Below are 26,836 nucleotides of genomic sequence, written 5' to 3' on the forward strand. Positions count from 1 at the left end.
CGAAAAAAAAATCCGAAAAATGCTGAGCACAACAAAATTATAAAGGTAAGGCGTCTTAAAATAGTAAAACAAAAAAATAACGGTTACTTTTTTTAATTTGAATAAATAACATCCGTCCACCTGCAAACCCATAGTGCAAAGTGGTGCTGTCGGCGGTATAGCAACCTTGTGTGTAGCTGTCAAAATATTAGCCGGTTTGTTTACATCGTTTCTGCCAATCGAATGGCACGTTGCCGCATTCCGGTGTGAGTAAAAAGCTGGCAGACCGAAAACACTAGAACGCAAGATTGTATTCCCTCATCCAAATGGATTACGAAGCATTCGAAGCGGCTCACAAGCCACAGCTGCAATCGTCCGGTGTGCCGGAACATCTATGGCCAGAGCTGTACCGCAAGCTGTCAGACCAGGTGTTCGATGCCGGGCTTTCCTTTTCGCTGCTTGCGGTAGATTATGGCGAGGAACCTCGATCGCCCGAAGATCCCGTGTGGACGCTGCAAGTGTCCAAAGAAGGTGGATTGAAGGCGAACGATCCGACGGAAATCTATCTTATCGATCATGCGTGGACATTTCGTACGGACAATGCACGCCAGTTGCTAAACGCCCATCCGGAGCTAGTGAGCCGTCTGGCTGTGATGATGGGCCTCCAGCAAGACGATGATGTCCCACCGAACGCCTACATCCCGCGCATCCTGCAGGACATGTGGCGCTGGTGCAATACCTACTCGCTGAACGCGGACGGACTGTCGGTCGAAAACCGGATGCCAATCTGGTACGTGATGGACGAGGTGGGAAGTGCGATACTGCACGGCGACTCTCCCAACTGCCGGGTCGTTCCGTTCATACACATCGCGGAAGGAGTCACGTACAGTTTGCTATTCCCCACGGAGGACATCGAGGAGGGTGAAAATCTGTACCGAGATTTTGTCGAAAGTGTGCCAACCGGTTCGCGGGAACGGGATGCTCTCCTGCTTCCGTGGCGTTACGATTCGTTCGTGAAGGAAGATTTCACCCAGGTGGAACCACCGAAGGAGTACTTTTTGGCCGGACACATCGAAGAGTCCCTCCCGGATCCGGACGTGCCTCCACCGCTGATCGATGGAAACAGACCGCTGAAGGTGTACTCGCAGTACGATCTGGTCAACCAATACCTGACGGATGCGGCCTATGAAATCGTAACCGATCCGGCCGACGCCGACATTCTCTGGATGACGAGCCATTTCAAGGAGTTCCGCGAGCTGAGCGAAAGCAATCCCAACCAGTTCGTCAATCAGTTCCCCTTCGAGAACGTAATGACGATCAAGGATCTGCTGAGCATCGTTTGCCGTCGAATGGCGAAGGAGCTACCGTCGACCGGTGGCGAAGAACCATCGCTAGCGCCCAACCCACGCTGGCTTCCGGTAACGTACAATCTGAAGACGGAGTTGGTACCCTTCGTAGCCTACTACCAGAATCGGGCCCAACGCGGCATGGACAACCATTGGATAGTGAAGCCCTGGAATTTGGCCCGCACGCTCGATACGCACATTACGGACAATCTGACGCAAATCATGCGACTGCAGCAAACGGGACCGAAGATTGCGCAAAAGTACATCGAACATCCGGTCCTTTTCGAGCGGTCCGAGCTCGAGGCAAGCGTCAAGTTCGACGTCCGGTACGTGCTGCTGGTGAAAAGCGTGGACGAGCTGTGCGCTTACGTGTACACGAACTTCTTCCTGCGCTTTGCCAACAAACCCTTCCAGCTGGACGATTTCGACGATTACGAGAAACACTTTACCGTCATGAACTATGGGCAGTTTCAGCTGCGGCACATGAAGTGCGATGAGTTTGTGCAATGCTGGCGCGCACAGTACCCGAACCATCCCTGGGACCAGATCGAGACGGACATTTGTGAGATGCTGAAGGAGATGCTGCAGGGTGCGACGCGATTAGGACCGCCGTGCGGTATTGGCGCCAGTAGCCAATCGCGTGGACTTTACGCGGTCGATTTGATGCTCGAGTGGACGGAAGCGGGCAGCAGAATACAGCCGAAGCTGTTGGAGGTGAACTTTACCCCTGATTGTCAGCGAGCCTGCGAGTACTATCCGGACTTTTACAACGATGTGTTCAACTTGCTGTTTTTGGATCAGGAAAATTTGGACGTGTTCCGGCGCATTGTATAGGACACCAGCAGACGACGGTGGAAAATGAAATAAAGTGGACCAGTGTCATATGTTGAAAACAAAAAATCGATTATAGCAGTTTCGGATGAAATGAAGAAAGAACAACGGGCAGTAGCTTTTGGTAACGTTACAATTTTATTTCCGTTGATGTTTATTCACGTTTTTCGTTTTTCACCCTCAACATATCGTTTCCCAAATTCCAACTAGTTACACACACGCACACACAAACAAACACATTTCTTAAATCGATTCTTCTCTCTCTCTCTCTCTATCTCTCTCTCTTTTCCCTCCAAGATTATCTAACCGAACCGTGCTGAGAGTTGAGAGCAATCGTCTTAGGAAGGGTAGCAGTGGGCACATTTAGCACTTGCTTACGATCCTATATATCTTAAGCCTATCCACTTGGTGTGTTTCAGTGTAGTTCCGCAAGTCGTCCATTTCATTTTCATAATATTTATTTTAAAATCAGTTTCAACATACATCTTCCTCGTAGCTTTCAGTTTTCGGTTGCTTCATTGGTTTTTCCATTTATTTTAGTTCTGTTTAGTACATCGTGTCCTGACGGCCGGTCTCGTGTAGTAGAGTATTGAACAAGGGGTTTGGGTGAGTTAGCTGACATAGGTCTGTTCGTACGTGTCATGAAAAATATTTTCATGCAGTTAATAGTTTTATTTCAACAATAGTGCTTAAACCATTGCAAGTGAGTGAGTGAGTGAGTGAGTGAGTGAGTGAGTGAGTGGAAGGAGTGAGTCAGCCATTATAAGTTTTTTTAAACACTTAGATACTCAGCGCCCTCGCCCCTCAGTGGTAAGTCTTAAATGCAGTTATAGTGAATCACATTGACATTTTATCTGTTTCCGTTTTTTTTCTTATATGCTCTAAATCTTTTCCGGCACCGGTCTATCAGTAGTGTGGTAGTGTTTGTGACCGAAAGAAAGTATGATTAGTGGCAGGAAAGGAAAGAAAGCAGCGATTTAGAATTAAAAATTCTATTTTAAATCAGGACAAAAAATAGTAATAAAAAGGCTTCCTCATTGCCATTGCATTGCCTCATTGCAAGAATAGTGATGTACTGCAACAACTCTCTAAGGTGAGCTAGCCTGAGATGAAGCTCTTTTTTGAGCCATACAATGGTTTCGCCTCCGCAAATGAGCAAGTTGGGACCTAAGTTACACAGGACACACAACTCGTTACTACTCACTTTGATAAGTTAAGGATATGAGCAATCTTCTATGAGCAAAGATATACAGCAAAGACTGTGATCAGACGTTGAATTTTGCCTAAATTAAGTTTTTACATAGAATATCTCTTTGCAATTAACCAGCAGTTTTAAAAATAATTTAAAAAAATTAAAGGAGTCACAATACAAACCAACTAGCTTGTCATGCGGATTGCATCGATTTGGGCGTTTTGTGAACACAGTCCCCAATACTGCCTTTAGCTATGCAATTCACAAACCATAGAAGTTTATAAACCTGTAAACAAATGAATCAACTGCGTGCTCTGCTTTCTTCCAATGAATAGAGAATATGTTTAGAGGAGTTTAGATCATTTACGTAGACACTGGTAAACATTGATTGGTGACAGAGTCGATAGAGGACACGATTATTTGTTGTTTTTTGTGGAAGATTTAATGTGTGTAAAAGTGGACTTTTACGTGTTGAGAGAAAATTTACACATTTTACAGTGAAACTGCAACGTGGAAAAATGGTTTGTAATATATAATCTCTTTCACTAACACAGGCGATAAAGAGAATGCTCTATACAACCGAAATGCCCCTAACACTCTAAACCAACAGTAAAAAACTTTCCTGCTTTTAAACCACCGTTAACCACCAATTAGCCTCTACTTACAGGCAAAAGCATACATAGCAAAAGCTAACCTTATAGGATAAAAGATACAAACAAAAAAGGTGCGTGATAAATACTTGCGCTTTAAATAACAAATCCATACATCAACGGACTCTGCATAAACTATCGGCCACAAATCAGTATCGTCCAACTGGGTGATAAATAATACTTCCCTTCCTCAAACACCACGCGCTACTGTACAACTGTCAATTTAAATTCTTCAGTGCGCGCGCCATTTCCATTTGTTTTCGCAATCGCAATGGTGGCGTGTTCTTGGCAAACACTGCCGCCCGTTTCGCTAGTTTAGAATACTTTCTACGATGTCTTAAAATATGATCTGTTCTTAAAATACAAACGTGTCCATATAATATGCACTCTGCCTCTCTCTCTCTCTCGCTATCCCAATCAGTGGCCATGTTGTTGTAGGCGATAGATCGAGTATCATACTTCCTTATATCTATACGATCGTTCTATATACCCATTTCTTCTTCCACCGTGGGTTAAACATCAACACGGAACATTCTCGCCTTCCCGGCGAATAAAATGCTAATGTACAAATGTCACATGGAAGCGTGGAGGCAAAGCCAACCATCTTTTCCACCTTCCAGCAGAAGGTCACTGTGCAAGCAACTCTCTGTCTTCCCACACGTACGTGCCGGGAAAGCATTTACACAACATTTTCCTATCAATAAGCCTATCTAGTAGAATTTTCGTTCTTCCATCTCCGTTTTTTTTCCGATCACTCCTGTTGCTCACGTGGCTAGAAGTGTACAATACACACAAGGGATGAAGGACATTAATAAACAGCAACAAGCCACAAATACAGTATATATAGCTCACTCTTAATTCTATTGTGTATTTTGTTTCTTTTTTTTTGTTCTTTTCTGCTTTTTTCTTCTTATATCTCCTCTCTTCTCTTCTCTTTCTTTCCCCTCTTCTCTCTCACTCTACTTCCATGTCCACCTTTGCTTTGTATATAAATAGCATTAACAAAACGCGTAAAATAAATGAATATTTTATATTCATATGGTTCAACACACATGCATCTGCATTATCATATATGTTCAATATTGTCTTCTTTCTACTACATGATGTACTATGCGTTTTATCTCTCCCCTTTTCTTCCGTCTTCTTCCTGTTTTTTTTCTTCATTTTGGTACTTTATCGTGTTTTTTGTTTCACGTTTGGGAGGTTTACTTTTATATATTTTTTTTTTTTTTTGAATGGAAAATGGGAAAAAGGGGAGAGAACATTGCGTTGCTCTTAAAGCGCTCGACAGGAAAAAGGAGAACCGGAAGAGAAACCGTTTCGAGTGAAGGGAAAGGTATACACACGCACACACGCGGTTTTTTTTTGTTTGGGTACCGGAAATAATTAACATTAACCATATCGGTGTTCAGCGTTTTTATCTTCTCTTTTCTGTGTATCCGATCGAACCTTTTTTGTTTGTTTGTTCTCATCCATTTCTGATCTTTTATTATAAAAACAGTGAACAGAAAGTATTTTAAAATGGTTTTCCTTTTGCTCTTTTGTTTGAACTTTTTTTTGTTACTAATGGGTTTTTGTTTTGCTATAGAAACGGATTTTTTAATTAAAATATTAATATCCATATTGGCATATAAATCCTTCCCGTATAAAGAAAAACCCGTGCTCGCTTAACAAAGAACGATACGAGCTTCAAATATCAAACAGTGGCCAGAAGCAAATGTGTGGGGGAGAGAGGGCTTCTTTGTTGCATTTACTAGCGAAGGGAATTTAATTTAAACAAGTACACATAGTCGGAAGTGCGTGATGTTTGAGTAAGTTGGATTTCTCCCCTTCGAACATCTCCGTTAGCAGCAACAGTCGTACTGGTCCTGGGTACTGAAAACAGCTCTGTTGACTTTACTTTTAATCAGTGCAACCGGACGGTGGGTCCGATTCGGCCGGCTTCGAACCAGTTTACTTAATCCGCAACAGCAAGGGAAACACGTGTTTCGATAAGCCTTAACGCACTATGACACAGCTTGCACATAACACCTATAGCAGCAAAACACGATCCTTTACGGTACGACAGAAAGGATCACTATTAACAGCAAGTGAGAGAGAGAGAGAAGGGGAAAGGGAGAGCGAAGGGAGAGCTATAGTTTGATAGTGTACGAGAGAAGATGTGAGACAGATATACGTAGAGAGAGAGAGAGAGAGAGAGAGTGATATAAAAATCGGAGAACAGCCTACACGAGTAGCGCTTAGGACTCGGGATGTGAGCCTCACTCATCGCCACCGGCCTAGGAAGTGATTCCTTCCCAATATTTGGAGTTGCAGATTGTTTCTTTACGTACAGCTCTCCACGCCAGCACAACGGAGCCGATTCTTACCGTTTTGAAGGGGGGTAGGTTCTGTTACTAATCCATCCTAGTAATCCATCCCCATCTTTTCCCCAGTCAGTGACGCATAAATCGTTCGGTCGCCTCTCCTTGCTATTATTTGCGGGATAAACTTTTCGTCGAAGTTTTCTCGATGTGGATCAGTATGCTGTTCGAGGTGCCGAACGTCGAGACACGTATGTCGAACTTGCCGTCCATACCGAGGCTGCTCGTCATCAGCCGTGCGTTTTCGATCGTCGAATCGGATAACCTGAAGCGAGGCGAGAGTTGGAAGAAAAGGAAGGTGACATTACAATTGAGAACTGGAGTTATTGATAGACGGGGGAGCGAAAAAAAATCTTGAAGAACCATTGAAATGGGGACAGGATGCCTTGAAGCCTGAAGTCATAAACACCTTGTTGTGGTTGTGATTTTTATCTTCAACTCGTCTCTCCTTTTCAAGGACTTGCCAAGTGTCATGTTGGCCAAGGTGGGATGGAAACATTCATTACGAAACGCTAAAAGCTGCATTGTAATTTAAAGTGTCTGTTAAGAGGTCAGAAAAAGAAACCGTCAAGGGCTCGTACACGAAGCAACTACACTTTGGTGCAGCTCAAGTGGATCTCTCAAATGTCAAATGGGTCGGCTGAAGAGTTATTATCACGCATCTGACGGATTAGATGGGTATGCTCGTCCCGCACTTACCTCACATCAATCTCCATACCGCGCATATCGCCACAGTAATTGCCGAGCGTCGTTATCTGGTCCTCGTTTAGCCCGTGCAGCGTAATACCGAGCCACCGTAGCAGCGGCAAGTTGGCCAGAAAGGCGTGCAGGAACTGTGGCTCGATGCGTTGCTTTTTCGGTCGATCCATCACCACCACACTGTCCAGCTTGATGTGACTGAGCGGGCTGGATTTGAGCAGCTTCGCGACGGACTTGAGCGTTCGGGCGGCTTCGTCCAGGTGAATGATCCAGTTGCACATTTTCAGCGTGTTTAGATGGCTGGAAAATGGGAAAAATTTTCGGGAGATAGAATAAAATAAAACATTATGTGATTGGAACTAGATATAAGGTCTCATAGACATCTCAAATTAATCTCCTAGTTTAAAGAGGATTCCTGGCAATCAATGCAGTGGAGCTTATATTCTTGAATATATGTCTATGCCTTTGCTCCAAAAGATAATACCATCGTTGGTGATATTGGTCTATCCTGAGAGTAACGCAAAGTTATGCCAACAGATTCCAAGTCTTCAACAGAGTCTTCAAGACTTCAACAGTTTCCAAGTTTAATCGAAAAGTAGGCCAGAATGTTGTTGATATACGGTTGAACGATCTTACCCTAAGCTACTAATAATCAGTAAAAAACTACGTAAACGCACCTGAAATGATTGTTGAGCGTGTTGAAGAAACCTACGATGTCCTTATCGGAAAGGATGAGTGGCGTCGTGCTTGTGCTACCGAAGCCCGTCCTCGATGGTGCAGAAAGATCCAGTTCGCGTAGATTCACAAAGCCCACCAGATACGGCAACATGTGTGGGCCCTTCATCGAGAGATGATCGGCGAAGATTATCTGCAACAATAGAAACCAGGCGAGAAGTAAGTAACACTCCCTCCCCCTTCAAGATCTCCGATTTACTCACCTGGGCACCGGCTAGCTTCAAGTTGACTACGGAACGGCACTCGTACGCACCGGACTGTACCGGCACATCACTCTTGAACATGGACATGTTCATTCGACAGTTGTTGAGGCCCAGCTCACGGACCGACGTAAGCGACAGGAAACCACGCACCGAAGCAAGCGTTCCCACGTTCTCTATCCTAAAGCTCCAACCGTCCAGGCTGAGCAGTCGCAGTGTAATGCAGCTGCCCAAGGCACGTGCCGACATTCCGACGGCGGCATCTTCGAGAGCGATCCGAGGCGACCCGAGGCTCATCATCTGCAGGCTCGGTGACTCACTCGCGCCCAGTACGGTCGGTAGGATTTCGCTCAACCGGGACGCACCCTCGAGCTTGATCGAGTGGAGCGTCGTAGACACCCGCACCGTCTCGCCCAAACACATTGAGTCTTCGAGCGAAAGTTGCGCCTTGCTAAGATCCAGTCCATGCAGTCGAGAGTAGGTTTCGCGGGCGGCTAGCAGCAGTTCGTGCAGAGTGCCAGAATTGTGCGGTCCACCATCGCAGGCTGGCGTTGGATACCAGGTGCGCGATATGACCGAGTCTGTGCTACGTTTGTCCGGAGGTCCTTCCATCGGTTGCCGGGGAAGTGTGGCCGATCGGCCCATGTTGGCGGTGGAGCTTAGAACACCTCGCGGCAATGACGAGAAGATTCCGGCCGGATATGAACGTGGCGAGGGAGCTCCGGTTAGGGAGGACTGTTTGATGAGACCAGAATTGCCGCTACTACTGCCCGATCCAGACCCCATGCTAACTCCGCTGGACGACGGTGGATCGTCACGGGCACCCCAGCTCGAAGGAAGTCCCAGGTATGATAGAGGCCGTACAGTGAGCAATGCGGCCAGTGCTCCTACAGCTCCCCGTTCACAGCGCAAATGAGGCAACGAGAGCCGGGTGACGTGCGGACACTTCTCGAGCGTCGCACAGATCTGCACCAGCTGCGAGGTGCAGAGACCGAGATCGAGTGAAAGGTTGCTAAGCTTCGGTTGACGCGGAATCGTACGACAGAGCGCCGTCACTACGGACTGCAGCTTCAGGATGGGTGGATCCTCTTCGAGCAGCGTGAGGATAAGTTCGAAGCTTTCGAGCCGTGGCTTAAGCAACGCTTTCGATATGCAACTTGCCAGATAGTTAATGTCCGAGTCTCGCACCTCGTTCTCGATCAGTGACGTGATGCGTAGCGTCGTGACGCTTTCGTTCTTGGACAGCGCATCCAGGAAGATGTCCATCACGTTGCGTGACTCTAGCAGCAGGTTCTTCTCCATCTGGTACACCAGCTCGAGGTTCTTCAGCGTGCAGGTTGGACTCTTGAACGCAAGGCCCCAGCCCTGCAACTCGGACAGCGTAGACTTGATCGACACCCAGATCGGTTTCGCTTCGAGCGGCGGTACTGGCGGTGACTTGGAAATGCCCAGCATTTCACAGAGTGCCGTCAGGTTCGCTTCCGTTTCACCACCGGCCAGCGCTAGTGAGAAGATCGTCTGAGGACTCAACCACAGAGGAGTTAGCTTGGAAAGCAGCAGATGAGCGCGGGCTCCGAGCAGTGCCATCGAGAAGTTGAGCACCTTCAGAATTTCCGGCTCCACTTCATCACCCACCGCCAGTCCGGCAATTTCTGCCGCCAACAAACCTGGTCTGTTCGCTAGCGATACGATGTAGTTTGCCGCGAGGAACTCCGCCAACCCAGGACATATGATGGTATAGTAGTATTCGGACTTCCGTTTCGACGTGCGGCCAAATAGCTGAGCCCGATCCAAACACCCCGCGATGTTCGTTTCCGGTGAGGAACAGTACATCTTCAACTCAGCCGACGTCACCGTGGAACGTTTCGTCTTCAGACAAAACAGTGCCAATCGTCCCAGCTCTGTAACTTGCGTGTGAGAAGAATTCGCCGCCACACAGTTAAACACCGACGCGATCACATCCAACTCGTCGGTCGGGAGTTCACCGCCCGATGATTCGTAAATGGCCGCTATCGCCAAACAGCCCAGCGTGGTTCGAGCAATGTTTCGCAGATGTCGGCAGGACTGTACGGTGTCGATGAGTCGCGTTGGAGCGCCCCACTGACCGCCACCGAGCAGGGACACCGAACGACCCCAAACCAGCCCCTCGAAGGTGATATGTCGCTGCATCAGTGGGAGCAGCTCGGTACAGGACGCCGTCACGCTGATCAGTATGACGCGAGCTTCCGGAAATAGACGACCCTCCAGCAGATCGATCACGTCCTTTGGCATGGTTTTGCTTTTGCGCGTTTTGCACTGCACATCGTACCCGTCCAGCACGATCAACAGTTTGCCCTTGAGTGCCTCGAGTGAGTTCCAAGCCGCACTGAACCCACCGAACCCGCTGGCGAACGGATTCGGAGGTCCGCGTGGCAACAGCTCCTTGCCGATGTAGTTCGCAATCGTTCCTCGCAGCTCGGCCAACGGTAGGAATAGAGCCAGCGCTACGGGTTGACCTCGCGGAGGCCACGGTGGTTCACGGCTCCAGCCATGTAGGATGCGAAGGGCGAGTGCACCACGCGTCACCCACGGGGGACACTCGATCAGTACACGGCGTGGCGCTTCCAGGAACGGACCATCTTTGGTTTGGACCGGTGTCAGGATCTGGTCGACGGCGATCGCTTCATTCAGCCCGTGCGAGTGTATGTGCAGACGGAGCTCGGGCTCGAGTCGGGCCGGACAGAGGACGCCGGGTGCGACCGGGTGCACCCAGCTCGGCAGTACCGGTTCCTTTAAAGCTAGCTCGTTGTACAGCGTGCGCAGATAGTTCGCAAGGCGAGCCTGCGGATCGCCCCGTCGGCCCTCGGGTCCGCAAGCGGGTGGACCGGGCGGCGAGGGACACTCGAGCGACACATACGACCCGGACAGTTCATAGTCCGTCCGGTAGGGGGTGGGCGCTGTGGTGGTGCTCGGTGCTTGCGCCGTCAGCTTTTGCTGGACCGGCTGTGGGGGCAACTGTGGCGGATGTGATGCTGGTGGTTGCGATTTCGTCGGATAACACTGTGAAGAAACGAACGGACGAAACAAAACTCCATTAGAAATGTGCACGTAGATGAAGCGGAAAATTGTTGATTGCTCCCGGAGTTCCCGGAAAAACTGTCCCCAAAAACTGTGCAGAAAGTGTCCATCGAATGCAATAGTTTCGTCGAAGAATCATACGTCAAACCAAATCCCGGAATCGCGTGAGCCGTCTATTTAAATAATGACAAACTGCGCTCCATCGATGGGATACCTCGTGCGCCTCAGCTCGCCGTATTCAGCACAAAATAAAACTTTTCTCCAGGTAAAGTGGTTTTTATTCTGGCAAAATGGAGTCCCCCGGAGGGAAAATACAGTCACCAAAGTACTTTGTGCGCAGTTCGTTCTGCTCGTCGGTTTTTGTTCATTTTGGCCCCGTTTTTTCTCGCTCTATTTTTCCAACACGTTGTTGATCTTTTCGATGTGGCTCACACTGTCAGTGGCGCTGTAACGACTGCAAGCATTTCCAGGTTGACGCCCAACAACAACAAAAACGCAACACATTTAATTGCATTTTACATTATTCTCAGAAACGGGGGGCCCCTTTTTGCAGCAGGAATTAGAAAACTTTTTACGGATATTGGAATATTTTGTCAGCTTTCTAGTGATTGGAATAATTGATCGAGTTTCATTATTTTATTCCTTGAATTGGACGATATTGATGGATTCGAAAGCAAAGGGTGAATGTGAATAATTTCTAAATTTAAGCTTATACCTTGTTTATGATGGGAAAGTTGAAAGTATAATTAAGCTAACATGGCTTCGGCCTATCAAACATATTCAAATGATGATTTAAGGCCCGTGAATTGCAATATAATTGCAACTGATTCTTGTTAATGTCCATACGATTCTTTAAACTTGTGAGTAATATTTTTTTCTAGCTCGAAAAAAGCATAATAAATGTAAATATAAATGGGGATTACAATCTTATAATCTATTATAATTAATTATAATTTAAAGTTATAAAAATTAATCTTTTTAATTAATCAATTGATAAGCCTGAGCAGCCTGATATCCTGGGCAGGACATTAGAAAATCCACCCTGTAAAAACATTTAAGTTTGAGGCTCACATGGGATAAGAGTCACGATTCATACCGCTCTTTAAAAAAAAAAAAACCCTATGAAGTAGTAAAGTTAAAGAAGAATTTACTAAAATGACCTTTTAGGGAGTTTTTCAATAAATTTCATGGGATTTCACGCTTCAATAATTTTAGGCTTAAAAATGTCCTACTGTGAAGCTAATTTAAAAAAAAATACCTTAAATTATATAACTGACATCGAATCTTGGCATTAAATAATTTTCGCAAAGTTGATGAAACTCATTTCCTCTCATTTGTAGTCCACCGGGTAGGACAAATGATAACCCCGCTTGCAATGTATCCGGTAACACTATCAATTGTACCAGTTTTATCGTTATGACAGGCCGGAACGGAATGATATTGTCTAAAGTAAACCAAACATTAGCTCCGTATTTGTCTGGGACGATCGCGACTCAAGCAAAGCGAAAAGTGCAATGTGCATCCACAATGTGATGTGTGGTAGTGGCGGTGGTGATAGTTCCCATCAAAACTTTCCCCTTTTCGGGTTGGGTGATTGTGTGTGTGAGAATAATGTGCATGTGTAGGGAAAGTTTTGAATTGCCGAAAAGTAACCATTGCATAACTTTCACTACGGGAGCTGCATTCCGTGTGTGTGGAAACATTGCAACGGAAGCACCCTCATTAGCATTACACTTTCGAGGCTTTCTGTTCCGTGGAGGCTGTTTTCATAACGTACGAAAAGCGGAAAAACTCAGTGCGTTCGTTGGGACTCTCTCTCTCTCTCTCTCTCTCTCTCTCTTTCTCCATTCGCGGACAAACAGTTGGCGTCACTTGGCCTCACCAGCAGTTTGAGATGAACTTCTTTTGCTGGCTTTGGTTAAAAACTTTCCGGGCGGAGTTTCAGTAAGCAAAGAAGCTACATTTTCGCGGGTTCTCGTTAAGCCAGCCAGGCCAGCCTGCTGACACATATCGGTGTGATCTGTTTGCAAGTTGTTCGGTCGGCGGGCCTGCTGTTGTTGTTGTGGCAACGAACGCTCGTTACCAACTCTCGAATGCCACCAGAAACTATTATTTCCTGTTGTCGGTGTGTGTGTGGCCTTATCTAGACGCGGTCGTTTGTGCCGGTAACGGCTGCTGGTGTCACCCTAGGAAAGATCTAACACCCTGCGGGTATTGCTTGGCAGCCTTTTCTGCAGGACCAGCCATACTCAAGACACTTCCTACCGGGTACTGTTAAGAACTCCAAATTGCAGGCGAGCCATGGAAAAAGTTACCCAGCGCACCGCAACGACAGCAGCAGCAGGAGGAGTAACTTCGGCTGTACAAGTTATCTGCCCCACGTCGACTTGGCTCCGGAGGCTAAGGCACACGAGCAAGTTTTCGGTGCAGCCCTATCGACACCGGCACTGGTATGTATTAGCTAGCCTTATCCTTATCCGGTACACATTTGTTCTTATGAACCCGGTGCCCGCTGTGCTTTACGCGCTTTACACTTCACTACGCCAATCTGTTGTGTGCTGTTGTGGCCCAATTGCCGCTGCGAGCGACGAAGCTTTTTATCATCCAGCTACGGGGGTTGCTGATGATTGCCCGCCAGCTGCTCCTATCGTCACTGTTGCTCCGGTATGATGAGCTTTTTTCCCTCAGGCTGGACCGGGTTGCGTTGCCGGTTGTGCCAGTGGTGATGAATTTTTATCATCCTTTAGCATCATCCACTCTCTCCAAACTGCCAGCTAGGATAAAACGACACCTGTCGAAAGTGTGTAGGTGTGTATGATACGCACAGGAAGGAAGGAAAAGTCGGTGAGTTGTTAACCCTCTGCAGCAAAACATTTCCAACCCCCTGTTTTTTTAACTCTTCTCTTCAATGTTGCGTGGAAATTTTGTTTTTTTTTTCTTTCCTCCTCTCCCATTTGTGCTATCAGCATTCGAAGGGATTTGCGTGAACAGCCTCTAGTGTGTATGTGTGTGTGTGCTTATAAAGTGCCTAGGAATAATACTCGCCAGCACACTCTGGTTTGGTACGTGAGGTTTTAGCGTACCGCATCCTGCATCAGTACTCATTGTGCGATAAAATTTCCCATTCCGGTTTTTTTTTCTCCATCGCCTGAATGTGATTATCCCGATTATCCAGGCTAGGTATAGAACTGAGCCTCCTGTCTCGCCTTTCCTGTTTTCTCTTCCCCTATCCGTATTTTTTCCTTATGGCATTTACTAAATGGTCCAGAAACTCGTGCATATTATAACGTTAATCTTTCGACGGTCTGCAGATAAGACGGGAGGCCAGCACGGAAGTTTTTATCAAGTTTAGCTTTTTTTTTTATCAAGTTTAGCTTTTTTTCTCATGTTTTCGGGCCTGCTCGAGTGCGGTTCGTCTTATCTCTTGACATGTGGTAAAAAAAGTTTGGAAGATAACACATTTTAAATGCGTGTGAGTATATAATGCTAAGAGAAAACATTTTCTTTGCGATGTTTCATGTGGGTTTTTATGATTTTTTTTTTATTATCCATAGAATAATCATAGTTAAAAATATGCTGTCGTCCTAATAATTTTGCTGGGCATATTTTGCAAAAGAAATTCAAGAGTGCATAAAAATAAGTTTCTCAAATTAAAAATTCTACCGTTTATTTTTGACACCTTTTTTGTCAGCAACCAGGCGCCTCCATCAAAGTGAAATAAGTCTGATTTTTTTTATTTGTTATATAATCTATAATGATATTTAGGTTACAATTTTAAATTCAAAAATGAAGAAAATCAAGAACCATCCATCAAATACTGAAGGTTTAAAATATAGAGTACTTCCCTAGTAAAATGTTTTATTTTTTATATCAAAATATATACATTAAAAATTGTAACTTTTGCAAAGGAATTTAAAAAACTAAAATTAAAGAAATCATTATTTACAAAGTAATTTCTTCAGTCAGCAATGCAACTATTAATTTTTAAAAGTTTATACTTTAGCAGCAACCAGGCGCCTCCATTTGGTTGATGAAGAAGTTGGTATAATTTATAATATATTTGTACAATGCAATTGTTAAATAATTGGTTGTACTACAATTTAATTAATAAGCAAGGCGTTGCCAGACTCCACACATCAGGGCTGGGATTCAAATCCCATCCGAGACGTTCTACCGCAGTGAGAATTTACTATCCAACTACGTAGTATCAATAAGTTGTGTAAGCCAGAAAAGACGAATTAATATAACGAAAACTCTTATTTTAGCTTGATATTCAATGAGAGCATGTGATTAATACAGTGTAGTTGTGGGGCAATTTTCTGAAATTTTCCTGACGATATTTCGATTAAATTTCCTAGGAAACTGAAGGCCTCAAATTCCCGTCATACGCAGATGGTAATATTCCCTGTTGTTTTTCTCCCGCCCCATCCCATACACGCGGCATGGTATGCAATAATGGCATGTCTCAATATTGATGTTTAAGCTAACCAAACATAAGCACGGAATTATTAAAGGCGACAAAACATGCTGCACTTCCTTTCTGGTTCGCCATTTCTATCCCAACCGTTCGCCAATGTAAACCGGAATGTTTGCAAAATTCGTTCCATCAGATACGATGCCTAGGCTAGGGAAGGTTTCACCCATAAAAAGACATATTAGTGAAGGACAAGCTAAGCAAGAAGGGTCCTTGCAACTATAGAAATGAAGACACAAGAAATTAGTGCTTTATGTTTACGCTTGTGCTGACTACTCTACGTCCTCGAGATGGGCTCGCAACGGAGGCCTACAGATGAGTAAGGGCAGTTGAGCAATGCCGGTTCAATGTTTGGAATTCATTTCGTAACCATTCCATTCTTATCCACTCTTGTGCTCCTTTACATGTTCTCCGTGTACGAACGATGTTTATATTTCTTGTAAAAGCTCTTCTAAAGCCTCAAACTAAGCTCCGCCCGCCCTGGCGAATGTTTTCCCAACTAAAGAACGCTTTTCATAATCGATGCAAATATGACAACTGTACGACTGTGGCGACCGACAGTTGGACGCAATCGTGTCGGAATGTGTGTGTGACTGTGTGTTTTCATATCTGTGTCGACAGATGTCCTTTGAACGAAACGAGCCATAAACATCTCTGACGCTTCCCCCGCAGCTCAATCCCCGGTGCTAGTGAAGAACGCTCAAAATGGCTCAAGGTTCTAAGAGCCCAAGAGCTAAACATCCGTTTTTGGCCAAGAAGAAACCCAAAACCCTTTTTTTTGTTGTCCGTTCAGAGCCCAACGAAAGCGAATTACTGCAAACTTGAGCAAGAAGAAAATTGGCATGATGCGATTACAAAACATAGTTTTGTTTGGACTCACAAATGTCACAAGTTTATTTCGTGGCCGTACAATCGTTCGTTCTTTGCCGGAACATATTGCGAATGGGGTAAAACCACCGTAAAGTAGCGGTACAAAGCGGTGTGATTCGATTGCAAATTGTTTTTACAATTCAAACGTAAGTAAATTGAGCGGTTTTGGACAAACGTTGCAACGCGTGATAGATGGATAAGAAATAACTAAAATTTAAATAAAAAATGAAGTTGCTTCTAGGGATAAATTAGATGCTTCCATTTCAATTTCAAAAGCATTAAAACAGTTGTTTAAACTTTGCACTTCATTTTTGCCCATCAGCGCTCAATCACGCTCTACACAAAGGCTTAACATTACCATTCCAACGCCCTGCCAGTCTACCACATCCGAGCATCCTTTTTAGAAAAAGGGTGTTCATTAAGTATTTATTAACAGCTTCAATTGTTGCTCTTGACCGGACTCCTGAATAGGCTCGTAATCTATATGTAGCGAAGGCTAGCAAAAACGTCCGAACTTCCTGAATCAGTCGACCGATAACGACTTCCGCTTTGTACCGTACCCCCAGCCCACTGCGACCCCGGCAGCAATCAACACACCTTTTCAAGCAAAGTTTCAAACGGAACTCCCAGCCCCACACCGAATGGGCGGCATGGGTCAAAATGGCAGTGCTTAAAAATGGTCAATTATCATAAATTTGAAGATTATGAATGAAATGGTTCGGAAATCCAGTTATTTTAGCTTGCCACTCGGCCACGCACGCCTCAGCCCCGTTTAATGCTTCCTCTCTGTATGCGTTCGGACGGGAACTCAAGTGGATGTGAAATGACATAATCTGATATCAGAAAGCATACACCGGTCGGTTGGCTAAATAACGTTAACACACACACAGTGCTAGACGAACACGCCTCGGCCTTCGGTATAAAAAAAAACCCGAGCTTTAAACAATAGACTCTACAAGCGTGTGGTTGAGGTTAGGAAATGGCTGTGGAACGGTGGAACGCATTCCACCCCGAGCTGGTGGTTCAGAAAGCATCGAAACGGGCACGGAACCATACCGAAGCGTGACGTTAGCCGTTGTCAGTTTCGAGGCCGGCCTCGTCGGCGAGTCCTTCACTGAGCCATGTTAATGATACCGAACCGGGTGTCCGACGCCGTGTACGCTGTTCACGGGAAGGAAATGGATCATTACAGGAATGTCCTCGAAAAGAGATTACTGCTGCTGCTGCTGGCTCTGTCACCCGTTCTCACCACTCTTTCCTTCTCTCGCTAGCCACTTGGGACATAAATAAATGCTTCAAACGATGCTCCGACCCGGTGGCGACGATGATGAGTGAGCAAAGGACCGACAAGACAGAGCGAGAGCGAGAGAGAGAGAGAGAGAGAGAGAGAGAGAGAGAGCCGGGCAATCAAAATAGATGGCATTTAGGTGGGGGATCAGGATCAAAACTAAATGGTGACGAGATAAGCGAGCTGAAGACTACAGTCCAACGGACAGACTTTGACTTTTGCTTTGACTTTGGTGCTGGAAATCAAGAAATCAAATCACTGGTCCGCCCTCGCTCCCCCGTTTTCGGTTGGATTAAGAGTCACGGCCCGATGTTCGTGCCCGATGTTGCTGTTAGGACTTTAAGCAGTGAGCAGCAAAAACACCGTGCCGAGGCTCCGACCGTTTAGTGATTTTCCGTCAAAGGACTCAGTCTCGAGGCAAAGATAAGGCTCACCTTTCGGCTAAATTTCAAGTGGTTTAGTCAAAAAGGTGACTGGGTGTAATTATTATCCCGGTATCACACCAAGAGGATCACTCGTCCCTTCATTATGATTATCGGCTACGCTCGGGCTTCAAGACTGTAAGGCTTCAAGGCTGCCCGGTGTCCGTTGATTTAGCGTAAAATTTTTATCACCGGTTCGGTTTTTGGATAGAGATTTCTTCCCTTTTTAACCTTGTCGGGTTGAGCTCCGTCCTTCGCGTCCTACCATCAGCCGTAAAGTGACCTAACCGAAATATTCATTGGTCCTTCGGTAGCTAAAAAAAATCGAAGCATCCCCAAAATGGAGCAGTCAGTCCCTTTTTTTCCTCTCCCATTTTCCTTTGGTTTATTTTTAAACAAGTACAACCAGGTTGCCTTTTTTTGCCTTGCTCGCGTTGCTTGCCTAAGCACTGGCAAATGTAATAGGATTTTACATTAACACACTCTTTTTGCAGTAAAAAAAACTCCCTTCACGGTAAGGATGCGGTTCCCCGAGTAATCGCAGTGAGGAGGTCACACAGTTTGGTGTTGTGGTAGTTGTGGCACGACAACCCTCACCTTTGCAGTCCCACTTTCGCAAGCGGGATATCCTTTCAGCGGGTACGAAACCCGTATCATGAAATTATGATCAGCCGCGTCGGTGAAAATATTGCCAGGGGTCCGTTTTTCCGACTCGCAACAACATAATCACAGACCACAGTGTGGAATGCAGTGGTGTAATGAAAGTGGAACGTTAGGAAATTCAGCGTCCCGGATCCGGGCGAGAGGGTGGCGAAAAATAAACCAAACCCCTAAAGAGGGAAAATTGTGCTGTGCCAACCGAATTATTATTATAAGCGTGCGTTCTGTAGCCAATGGTTCTGCCCCCGGTTCGATATGGCCGACTCTCGGTATCGATAACGCTAATGTGCCTTTGGGATGGGAAATTTGCCATTATTTGCCAAAATAGAGGTCGTTACCAAAGTAATCCTCATCATCCCCATTTACCACACACACACACACACTCAGGCAGAACGAACATTCCAAAAGCCAAGGGTACCGTAACCCTGATGACCGGTGGGTTGAGCTAGTGGGGAGACCGGCAATCATCCCTCTCGAGGCTGGGTCTGGACGACCAGAATTTGCATTCATGCAGAGCATAAATTTCATTGGTCAGTAAACGATAAATTATCGCACCAATAGGAAAGTAGAGCACAATGAAGCACACGTGAGTGGTACGTGTGGATGCAAACTGTTAGCGGTTAAATTTAAGCGAGATGCTAAGGTATTCGTTTCGTGAAAATGTGGTTTGAAGTATTTTAAAACAGGGGGTAATTTAGGCACTTAACTAGAAGAGAAAATAATTATTCTTTGTTCATTATTACAACACACCGTCGTCAGCTAATATTTTGCATCGTAACCTGACTAGTGAAAATCAAGTCCACTGAAAGACGGAAATAGGGTGCAAAAGGGCAATTACAGGATGATGTTTGACCTATTTCAACGCTTGCTGCTTGGCCGGTATGCACCCGGTTACAGTGATGGTCGGTATAGTAAGGTCGATTTTAGCTAGCATACATAGTAACAACTCGTGTTCAACTGACAAAGGAAACAGAGCTGTTAGTACTCTCATTTAGTTGATATTTGATATGTGACCGCCCTTTTAAAGTCGTCCAAAATTTCACCTATCTGGGGTCAAAATTCAGCATGGATAACAACATTGATGCTGAGTTACGCGCGAGAGTGCTGACTATCAACCGGTCATACTACAGCCTGAGCAAACTTTTTCACTCTAAATACCTGTGGCGATGGACGAAGCTGGGACTGTACAGAATGTTTATAATCTCAGTACTCACATACGCTTCTGAGGCATGAACTCTGTCCAAAACTGCCAATCATGCTCTCTAAGCCGCGTTGGAGAGAAACATGCTCAGAAGGATTTTTGGCCCAGTACGTGTTAAAGGATAATGGATGCGTCGCTACGATGACGAGCTCTACAAGCTGTACGATGATCTCACCATCATGCCGCGAACTAGACTCGCCAGGCTCCGGTCATGTCATGAGAATGACACCGTTCGACCCAGCCCGTAAAGTCCTTTTAGGCCGTCCACACGCACAGAGGAGGCGTGGAATATAAACAAGTTTAATATAGCCATCGTATCGTTCACCGATGACCTTTTTACAATGGTCATCACTGTGTATGGAACGCGAACTACCATACAATATTAGCAGCAGCAGAGAGTGTATGTGAAGCAACGATAAAGTTAGTGAGATATGTTTGCGAAAGTAAATCGAATTGAAAAGTTCAACGTCCTGCTGCCGTTGCTGCTGTGGGTGAGTTCCGGGAAAATGGAACATATTAAACACAGGGGTCTTGGCAACCGTACACGTTCGCCCGGCCTTAGAGCACCACGTGAAGAAACCATTGTCGTTCACGAGTTCACGACCTACCTTACCAGCAAAGCGAGCAAATCAAATCGAGCAAGCCAACAAAGGTTGGAGCCAAACACGACGCGAACTTCAGCCCAGTACATGCCCCTACATGAGCACCACTTCCGGGTAGGTTTGGTGAATTCTCAGCACGTGTCTCCATGCCGGTGCCTGGTACAACGGCAAAACATCTCGTTCGATTTCCGACTTGTGAAGCCTTGTACACCGCAGCACGGACACGCTGGTGCGCTTGGATACCGTGCTAGAAATCGAAGCAAGACACACGAAGACTTCTGCTGGCAGCCGCTTTTGCGATGGCGTCGATCGGGGCAACGCTTTTGTCAAAGTTGGCGTCACATACGGCTGAAGAAAGCACACTTATCTTCAGCGTGGCAGCACACTCCGTCTGTCGGTCGGAATGGGGTGTGTTAGAAAGCAAATTTGCGCGTGAACGAGTACGAGTACGAGTAAACACTTGATGCTGGGTGTGCACATGCTGGCGTGCAAAAACAAACGATTAACTCCAAAAGTCATTACCGGAAGTCTCGCGACGACAGTTGCGCGAGTCCTTCGGTGCTCTCGGTTCGAGCCGTTGTTGCTTGCGATTGTTGGCAGGCGGGATTAGCTGAGGGTTTCTGTTTTATGCTTCTGCTTAAGCGCGAGTCATATTTTACCCACCACACATACACTTGTTTTACGAATTTCCGTTCGTGACCCAGCCAAGCTTCATCCATCACGACGCACCGAGGAGATAGTTTCGCCGCACCGAGATTAACGAGCCTCCATTCTTGGGATTTTGGGGGGAGTTTTACCATGGTGGCGCGATATTTCTGCACGCATGCTTTATTATTCACGTCACTTGCACAAACTAACACCTGCCCGAAACTACCACTGTCACACCTTCCTTGGAGACAAAGACCGCCGGCACTATCTGGCAAACGCTGACAATAGGCTTCCATACATGGGGCCACCGTTGGTGGTGGTTCAAATCATCCGTTGTTGGATAATAATTATTCTTCTCTCCATGATCCCAATTTTCCTCATGGACGGGTAGACATATCGAAACACGGGAAAGCCCATGCATTATCCCTTTCGGTCGTGCGAACCTTGGGGTTCTGCATTTGATAGGAAAAGATATTTTTTCCTCGCTCTCTACACGTTTGGGATATTGTCATAGAAAGGGGCATAAGAAGGAAGAATAATCTCGGGGCAAGAAGAACGCCCGCACACACAGGTAACAGTAGCAGTCAGGATGTAATCTATTTTATGACTTCTCGTGGTACCATCCGCCGTCACGCCCGGCTCCGGTTCGGCAATTCCGATCACGTACACATTTTTTAGTTCTCGCACGCATTAACGCCAACGTCATGCACAGTGCTTGACGGCCATTGCTCCCCATCCGAATGCCCCAACCGAAGCCACCAAATCCGTTAATGCTGGACATGTTGAGGCGCTCTTTCGGTGATCTATAACCTCCGGTAGCTACATTACCCACACACACACACACATACCCACATTTACATCCAGCGAATATATGACAGCCATAAGATAATGCCATTCGGAACAGACAGCTTTTGGATGGGGGAGGGTGGAAATGCCAAGCGGTTGCGAAGGACCGTAACGGATGGATTACCGTGCCAAAGGATTTCGCATCACTTTCTTACCGCCCGCTTTTACTTACAGTGTCCAGTTCAGGGTTGGTTTCGGAACGGCTGCCTTGACGTAACACTTTCGTCCGGATGCGTGATCTTCTAACGAGTGGAATGGACGGAAGGATGTGCTCTTTTTTTTTCGTTCCATTTTTGCAACTTTTTACCACATTTTATATTATGCTTGCGAGTGGGTATGGACTTGACTCGGATGGGTTGAAAATAGCTCTACCTACTACCCAGTGCATCGTACCCTTTTTTACATTGTAGCCAAATGTGTTGGGAATACATTTTAAAAGGTGCAGAAAACGATCCACTTATTTTTAATGAACCGATCGTATGACACTGGGTATGGGCTGCGATGGTGAAATGGCTTTCGGTTTGGCAAGAGTGTCTGTCTAGTTGGGAATCATCGAACCGTACAGTAATGCAAACCGGGACATGTACGGATCCTTACATTGATTCAGTGTTTCACAGTTTGGAGGATTCATCTTGAATGAGATTTAACAAAAGTTTATGATATTTTGTAGTATGATGTTACAAGATGTATAAAGATAACAGCTACAAAAAATTTACCCTTTCCTGTAATAAAACATCAGGTAATTTGAGCATGTTTTGTACAATTACCCATTATCCTTGCTCACGTATTCTTAAAAGCATTTACATATTTTATCTTTTTGCGTTTTAGTGACGGAAATAACAAGTCAAGACTTTTCGAGGTTGAAGTTCAAATGAAGAAGAAAAAGATATGTAAAATTATTGCAATACTTTGAAGAAACTTTTTATACCAATTTTTGCTGCATGAAGTTCAAATGAGTGTATAGATGAAAATTAAAGCTGGAGTGTAGCATTCAAAGCTACAATACTTCAATACTTATGTGAATGTGGAAGCCATTTTTTAACACATTTCCATCTTTTTCTACAGCCTTATTTCTGCAGCATAGAGAAAAACATAGTCAATGTTTTTGTATACTAAAGCCTTGAAACGATAGCAAGCAAAACCAAACTAAGATTCCCAAAGCAGGAGAGCCAAACTTGATTAGCTTTCAATGTATACCATTTTATGCATTTGGAAGAAACTCGTAATCCTGATGACCAGGGAAATTCTTTGCGAAGAACTTGTTATGCCATCTAATTACACCGTACTTATAGACATTGCTGAATTCCTCATCGACTAGGTAAAATTATGTTTGCTCACAATGATTCAAGGCTTCATGGAGTAGAAGACTTCAGCAGATGCCCTCAAAAATTGGAATAAGAAATCCTTGACCTGAACATAATATCTAGAATTTACCATTATTCAAATTTTATGGAAACCCGAACATGAATGCGATTTTTGAAGTACAACACTCCTTAAAATTTGTTTGAAATCAATAATAGTAAAGAGAAAATTCTAGTGAGAAGCTACGATCTTCAGAGGGCTACATAGAATATCGAATCCCGTCCAGAACACACAAAAGTGACAATTAAGGTAAGGGTAAAATGAAATCAAGGAAGCCGGAATGCACCTTGAAGCCATAGAACCTTGTCTAGACCGCAGATTCCAGAACTATATGGCTTGGCTAGGAGATAAAAAATAGATCAACTGAACCCCACTCAACTTAGGCAGACATCATTCACTGTAGGCCATAGAGCCCAAAAAAAAAGGGAGAAAACATTGCGCACCAAGCGCAGTGAGTAATGTGTGAACCTTTGTAATTTAATTTCCTTTTTGATTAAGGACAAGGCGAACGTTTATCAGGTGAGACAGGCTGATAAACATTAATTCGAAAAGTAATATTATGGGAAAGGAATATTTCCCTTTTTTTACTCAAACAGACACAAAGACTGGTCGTTTTATTGCCAGCCCACCATTATTGCTTCCCACACCCCTATCAACCCTTCCATCGTGAGCGGGATAAGAAAGTCGGCCACATAAATACTCAACTCTCAAAAGGCTCAGCACGGTTATCATCGTATCTTGAGGCAATATTGTTGCCGATATCGTTTGCCACGGGCAAACATGTTGCGTGTCAATGTCAAGTACAATTTCGACACACGCCCCAGATGAAACACAATACAGGGCAGGTTCGTGCACAACGCGCCACCAACGACGTCAAGATGGCAAAACGCGCTCGCGCCCAGCTTTCTGTTGCGCGCTCGGTTAGTGTTCGCCTGATAAGCGAACATATTAACACGGCCATTCAAGTGGCTTACTTTACGGAACGTGCACGATAAATGGTCGAATGTGTGCAGTTTGTGGGGTGTCGGCTTTTTCGCCTTCTTCATCTCGTGCTATCTACGCTCAAATTCCCACCGGAAGTATGCGAAGAAAAGAAGTGTGTGTGTGTGTGTGTGTATGTGTGATCGTAGCCAATATGAGGCGAGCGAAGAAAGCCTGCTGCTCGAAAGTACTCGTGAAAGGGAAAAATAACACATTTTTACAAGACGAAAAGTGCTTTTCCAAGACCCGATGTGTTATGGTCGGGGATCGAAGGCCAGGAAACGAGTTTCGTTGTTAAGCAAGAAATGGTTATTTATCGGTCCATAGAGATATCTTGCCTTTTTGAACGAGAACAGGGGAGCTTGGGCTTATGTTTCCTGTGGAAGACGGGTCCCCCTTCATCCTCCTACCTCCCTCCTAAATTCTTCGCATCCACTTACCCATTGGTCAGTGTTGGTGGCCTGCGGATGGTGATGATTGGCCCAGTAGCCCTCGCCGGCGTCAGCCCACTGTGACTCGAGCGGCAGTTCCGGTTCCGGGGGCCATAGCGGTGGTTTCGGTGGGCGTGGGGAGGCAGTGTCCCCCCGTGGGCACCACAACACCGACTGTGGGCAACCTATGTTGATGATTTTCAGCAACCAAACCGCCGATAGCCTGTACAGACACAGGATTAAATTGGTGCAGCCGACAAACGACAACCGGAACGCGGTTTGATGGCGTTTCTGGCAGCGCCGGCCAACGATCTTTTTCTCTCGCTCTCTCACACTCACTTATGAACAGTTTCGAGGACGGAAAATGGTTCAATTTTTCGTCGATCGTCGATGGAACGAGAGAGAGACAGAGAGAGAGAGAGAGAGAGACAGAGCACGAGCGAATAAATGGAGCAATAGAGAAAGCGACGGAGAAGGAAGCACAACTTGAGCAACGCGACGAACACAAGACCACTCACACACGCACACGGGCTCTTTTATGGCATGTCGGGTTTAACGTTGCGGTGGCGCATGGAGAGACCACTTTTTACGCCGCTCAGCCATTGGAACGGCCGTGGCAGCGAATTTCGTTCACTGTAATGCCTGCACAAACGTCAAAGATTGACAACACATTTAATCACTTGCGCGGTTTTGCGGTTAAACTGGCGAGCTAAACTGGTAAGATGGAAGGTAGGACGTAATCAATTTATCCGACAGCTTGCACACGCACAGAGAGAAATGGTGGATTTGATTGAACCGAATGAATACATGAAGCGGGGAAAAGATGATGGATTATTAATAAGGTTTTTTTCCTCCAATAGGAAAGCAAATATTTTCTACAAAATATGTTTTGCAAACAAAAGACTAAATATCTTTAAAAAATACCAGACATCGTTGAAGCGCTTCTGTTTATCGGAAGAAATTCACTCAAGCACATTGCCTTGGCGGATGGACGCCAGCTGCACGCTTCGTTTAACGGCAACTGAAGGTTCCTGGTATGCGCCATGGGAAAACTCATTTTCTTCATTTTTCCCCGTGACGCATTTTTACTTGATGAAGCAAACATTCGATGAGCCAACACTGTGCTGCAGTACAAGCAAATGGGCCTGTTTCCAACAAACTACCAGGCGCCTCCATTCCGGTGACTAAAAGCTACCAGGCGTCTCCATCGGCAAAGTGGAGTATAACGCCGACCGGTTTAGCAACATGTTTCCATAGGAACCGAGAACAGACGATGGCAAGGCACGGAAATGCGCATGCTATCGACACGGTACAGCGCGGTGCTCGCGGTAACAAGTATCGGTAAAACATTCACACAGCATTTCAGCCTCATTTAATTTTATCTTTTTACCGCATTCATTCGCACACTTCGTATGTGTTTTGTGTGTGTGTGTTTGTGGTGTTTTACCGTACTGCTTCGAAACGAAAGTTCGAAGAGTCAGCCCACCCGTTTCGCTTGTGATCTCATGAGAACCGCCGTACGCTAATAGGTGTGAGCGTGACGCAGACGGCAACGCATGGCGATTTCCCCGTGATGGGAAAACGATCACCACCAACCAAGCTTACACGCTTCTTTTTCGCTTTCCCCCTGCCGGCGGTTGAAGCGACGCCCAATGCCTGAACCACAAACGGGGACGGCTTTGTGCCAATGCTTATCGAACCGTAAACCTACATGGTTGGCCGTCGGTGACCTGTCACGGTGGATTCAGTGGGAAAATTTATGTTATTGAAATAAGAAACCAATTTCAGGATTAAACTGGGGAGATCCAGGCCCCCCCTTTCTTGCAGCAGTGCCTAGCTATCTGCTCCGTGCGCTTTCATTACGGAAGGTTTTGCACGGCAAAAGTAGAACGAAACGCCGGGGCAAACATTGGCATATTATCGAAAGCCATGGCTTTTGCGTTCGTTCTATTCTTCCAAGAAATCAGTCGGCAACGAGCGAGCGGGTGTCTGTGTGTGC

At 45.7% G+C, this 26,836-nt stretch overlaps 2 protein-coding genes across 8 annotated transcripts in view; one reads left to right on the top strand and one right to left on the bottom strand.

Moving 5' to 3' along the window:
- The first annotated feature begins 189 nt into the window (after positions 1-189).
- On the top strand, positions 190-2,225 carry LOC118504644 (tubulin--tyrosine ligase-like protein 12). The gene has a single exon (XM_036039400.1). It carries the CDS (start codon positions 306-308, stop codon positions 2,157-2,159), a length of 1,854 nt encoding a protein of 617 aa, XP_035895293.1. The 5' UTR covers positions 190-305; the 3' UTR covers positions 2,160-2,225.
- A 201-nt stretch (positions 2,226-2,426) lies between these two features.
- Positions 2,427-26,836, bottom strand: part of LOC118504640 — a 132,508-nt gene continuing 108,098 nt past the window's right edge. For 3 of the 7 annotated variants that reach the window (XM_036039365.1, XM_036039363.1, XM_036039364.1), the window contains 4 exons: positions 7,999-11,034; positions 7,738-7,928; positions 7,061-7,360; positions 5,217-6,626 (listed from right to left, as the gene is read on the bottom strand). In XM_036039365.1, coding sequence (XP_035895258.1) covers positions 6,473-6,626; positions 7,061-7,360; positions 7,738-7,928; positions 7,999-11,034 — 3,681 coding nt within the window. In that variant the 3' untranslated portion in view covers positions 5,217-6,472. Of the gene's footprint in view, positions 6,627-7,060; positions 7,361-7,737; positions 7,929-7,998; positions 11,035-26,836 lie in introns of all 7 variants that reach the window. The other 4 variants (XR_004905327.1, XR_004905326.1, XR_004905325.1 and 1 more) reach the window with 4 other exon arrangements.

Source organism: Anopheles stephensi, chromosome 2 (assembly GCF_013141755.1).
Source record: "Anopheles stephensi strain Indian chromosome 2, UCI_ANSTEP_V1.0, whole genome shotgun sequence".
NCBI classification, from domain to species: domain Eukaryota; kingdom Metazoa; phylum Arthropoda; class Insecta; order Diptera; family Culicidae; genus Anopheles; species Anopheles stephensi.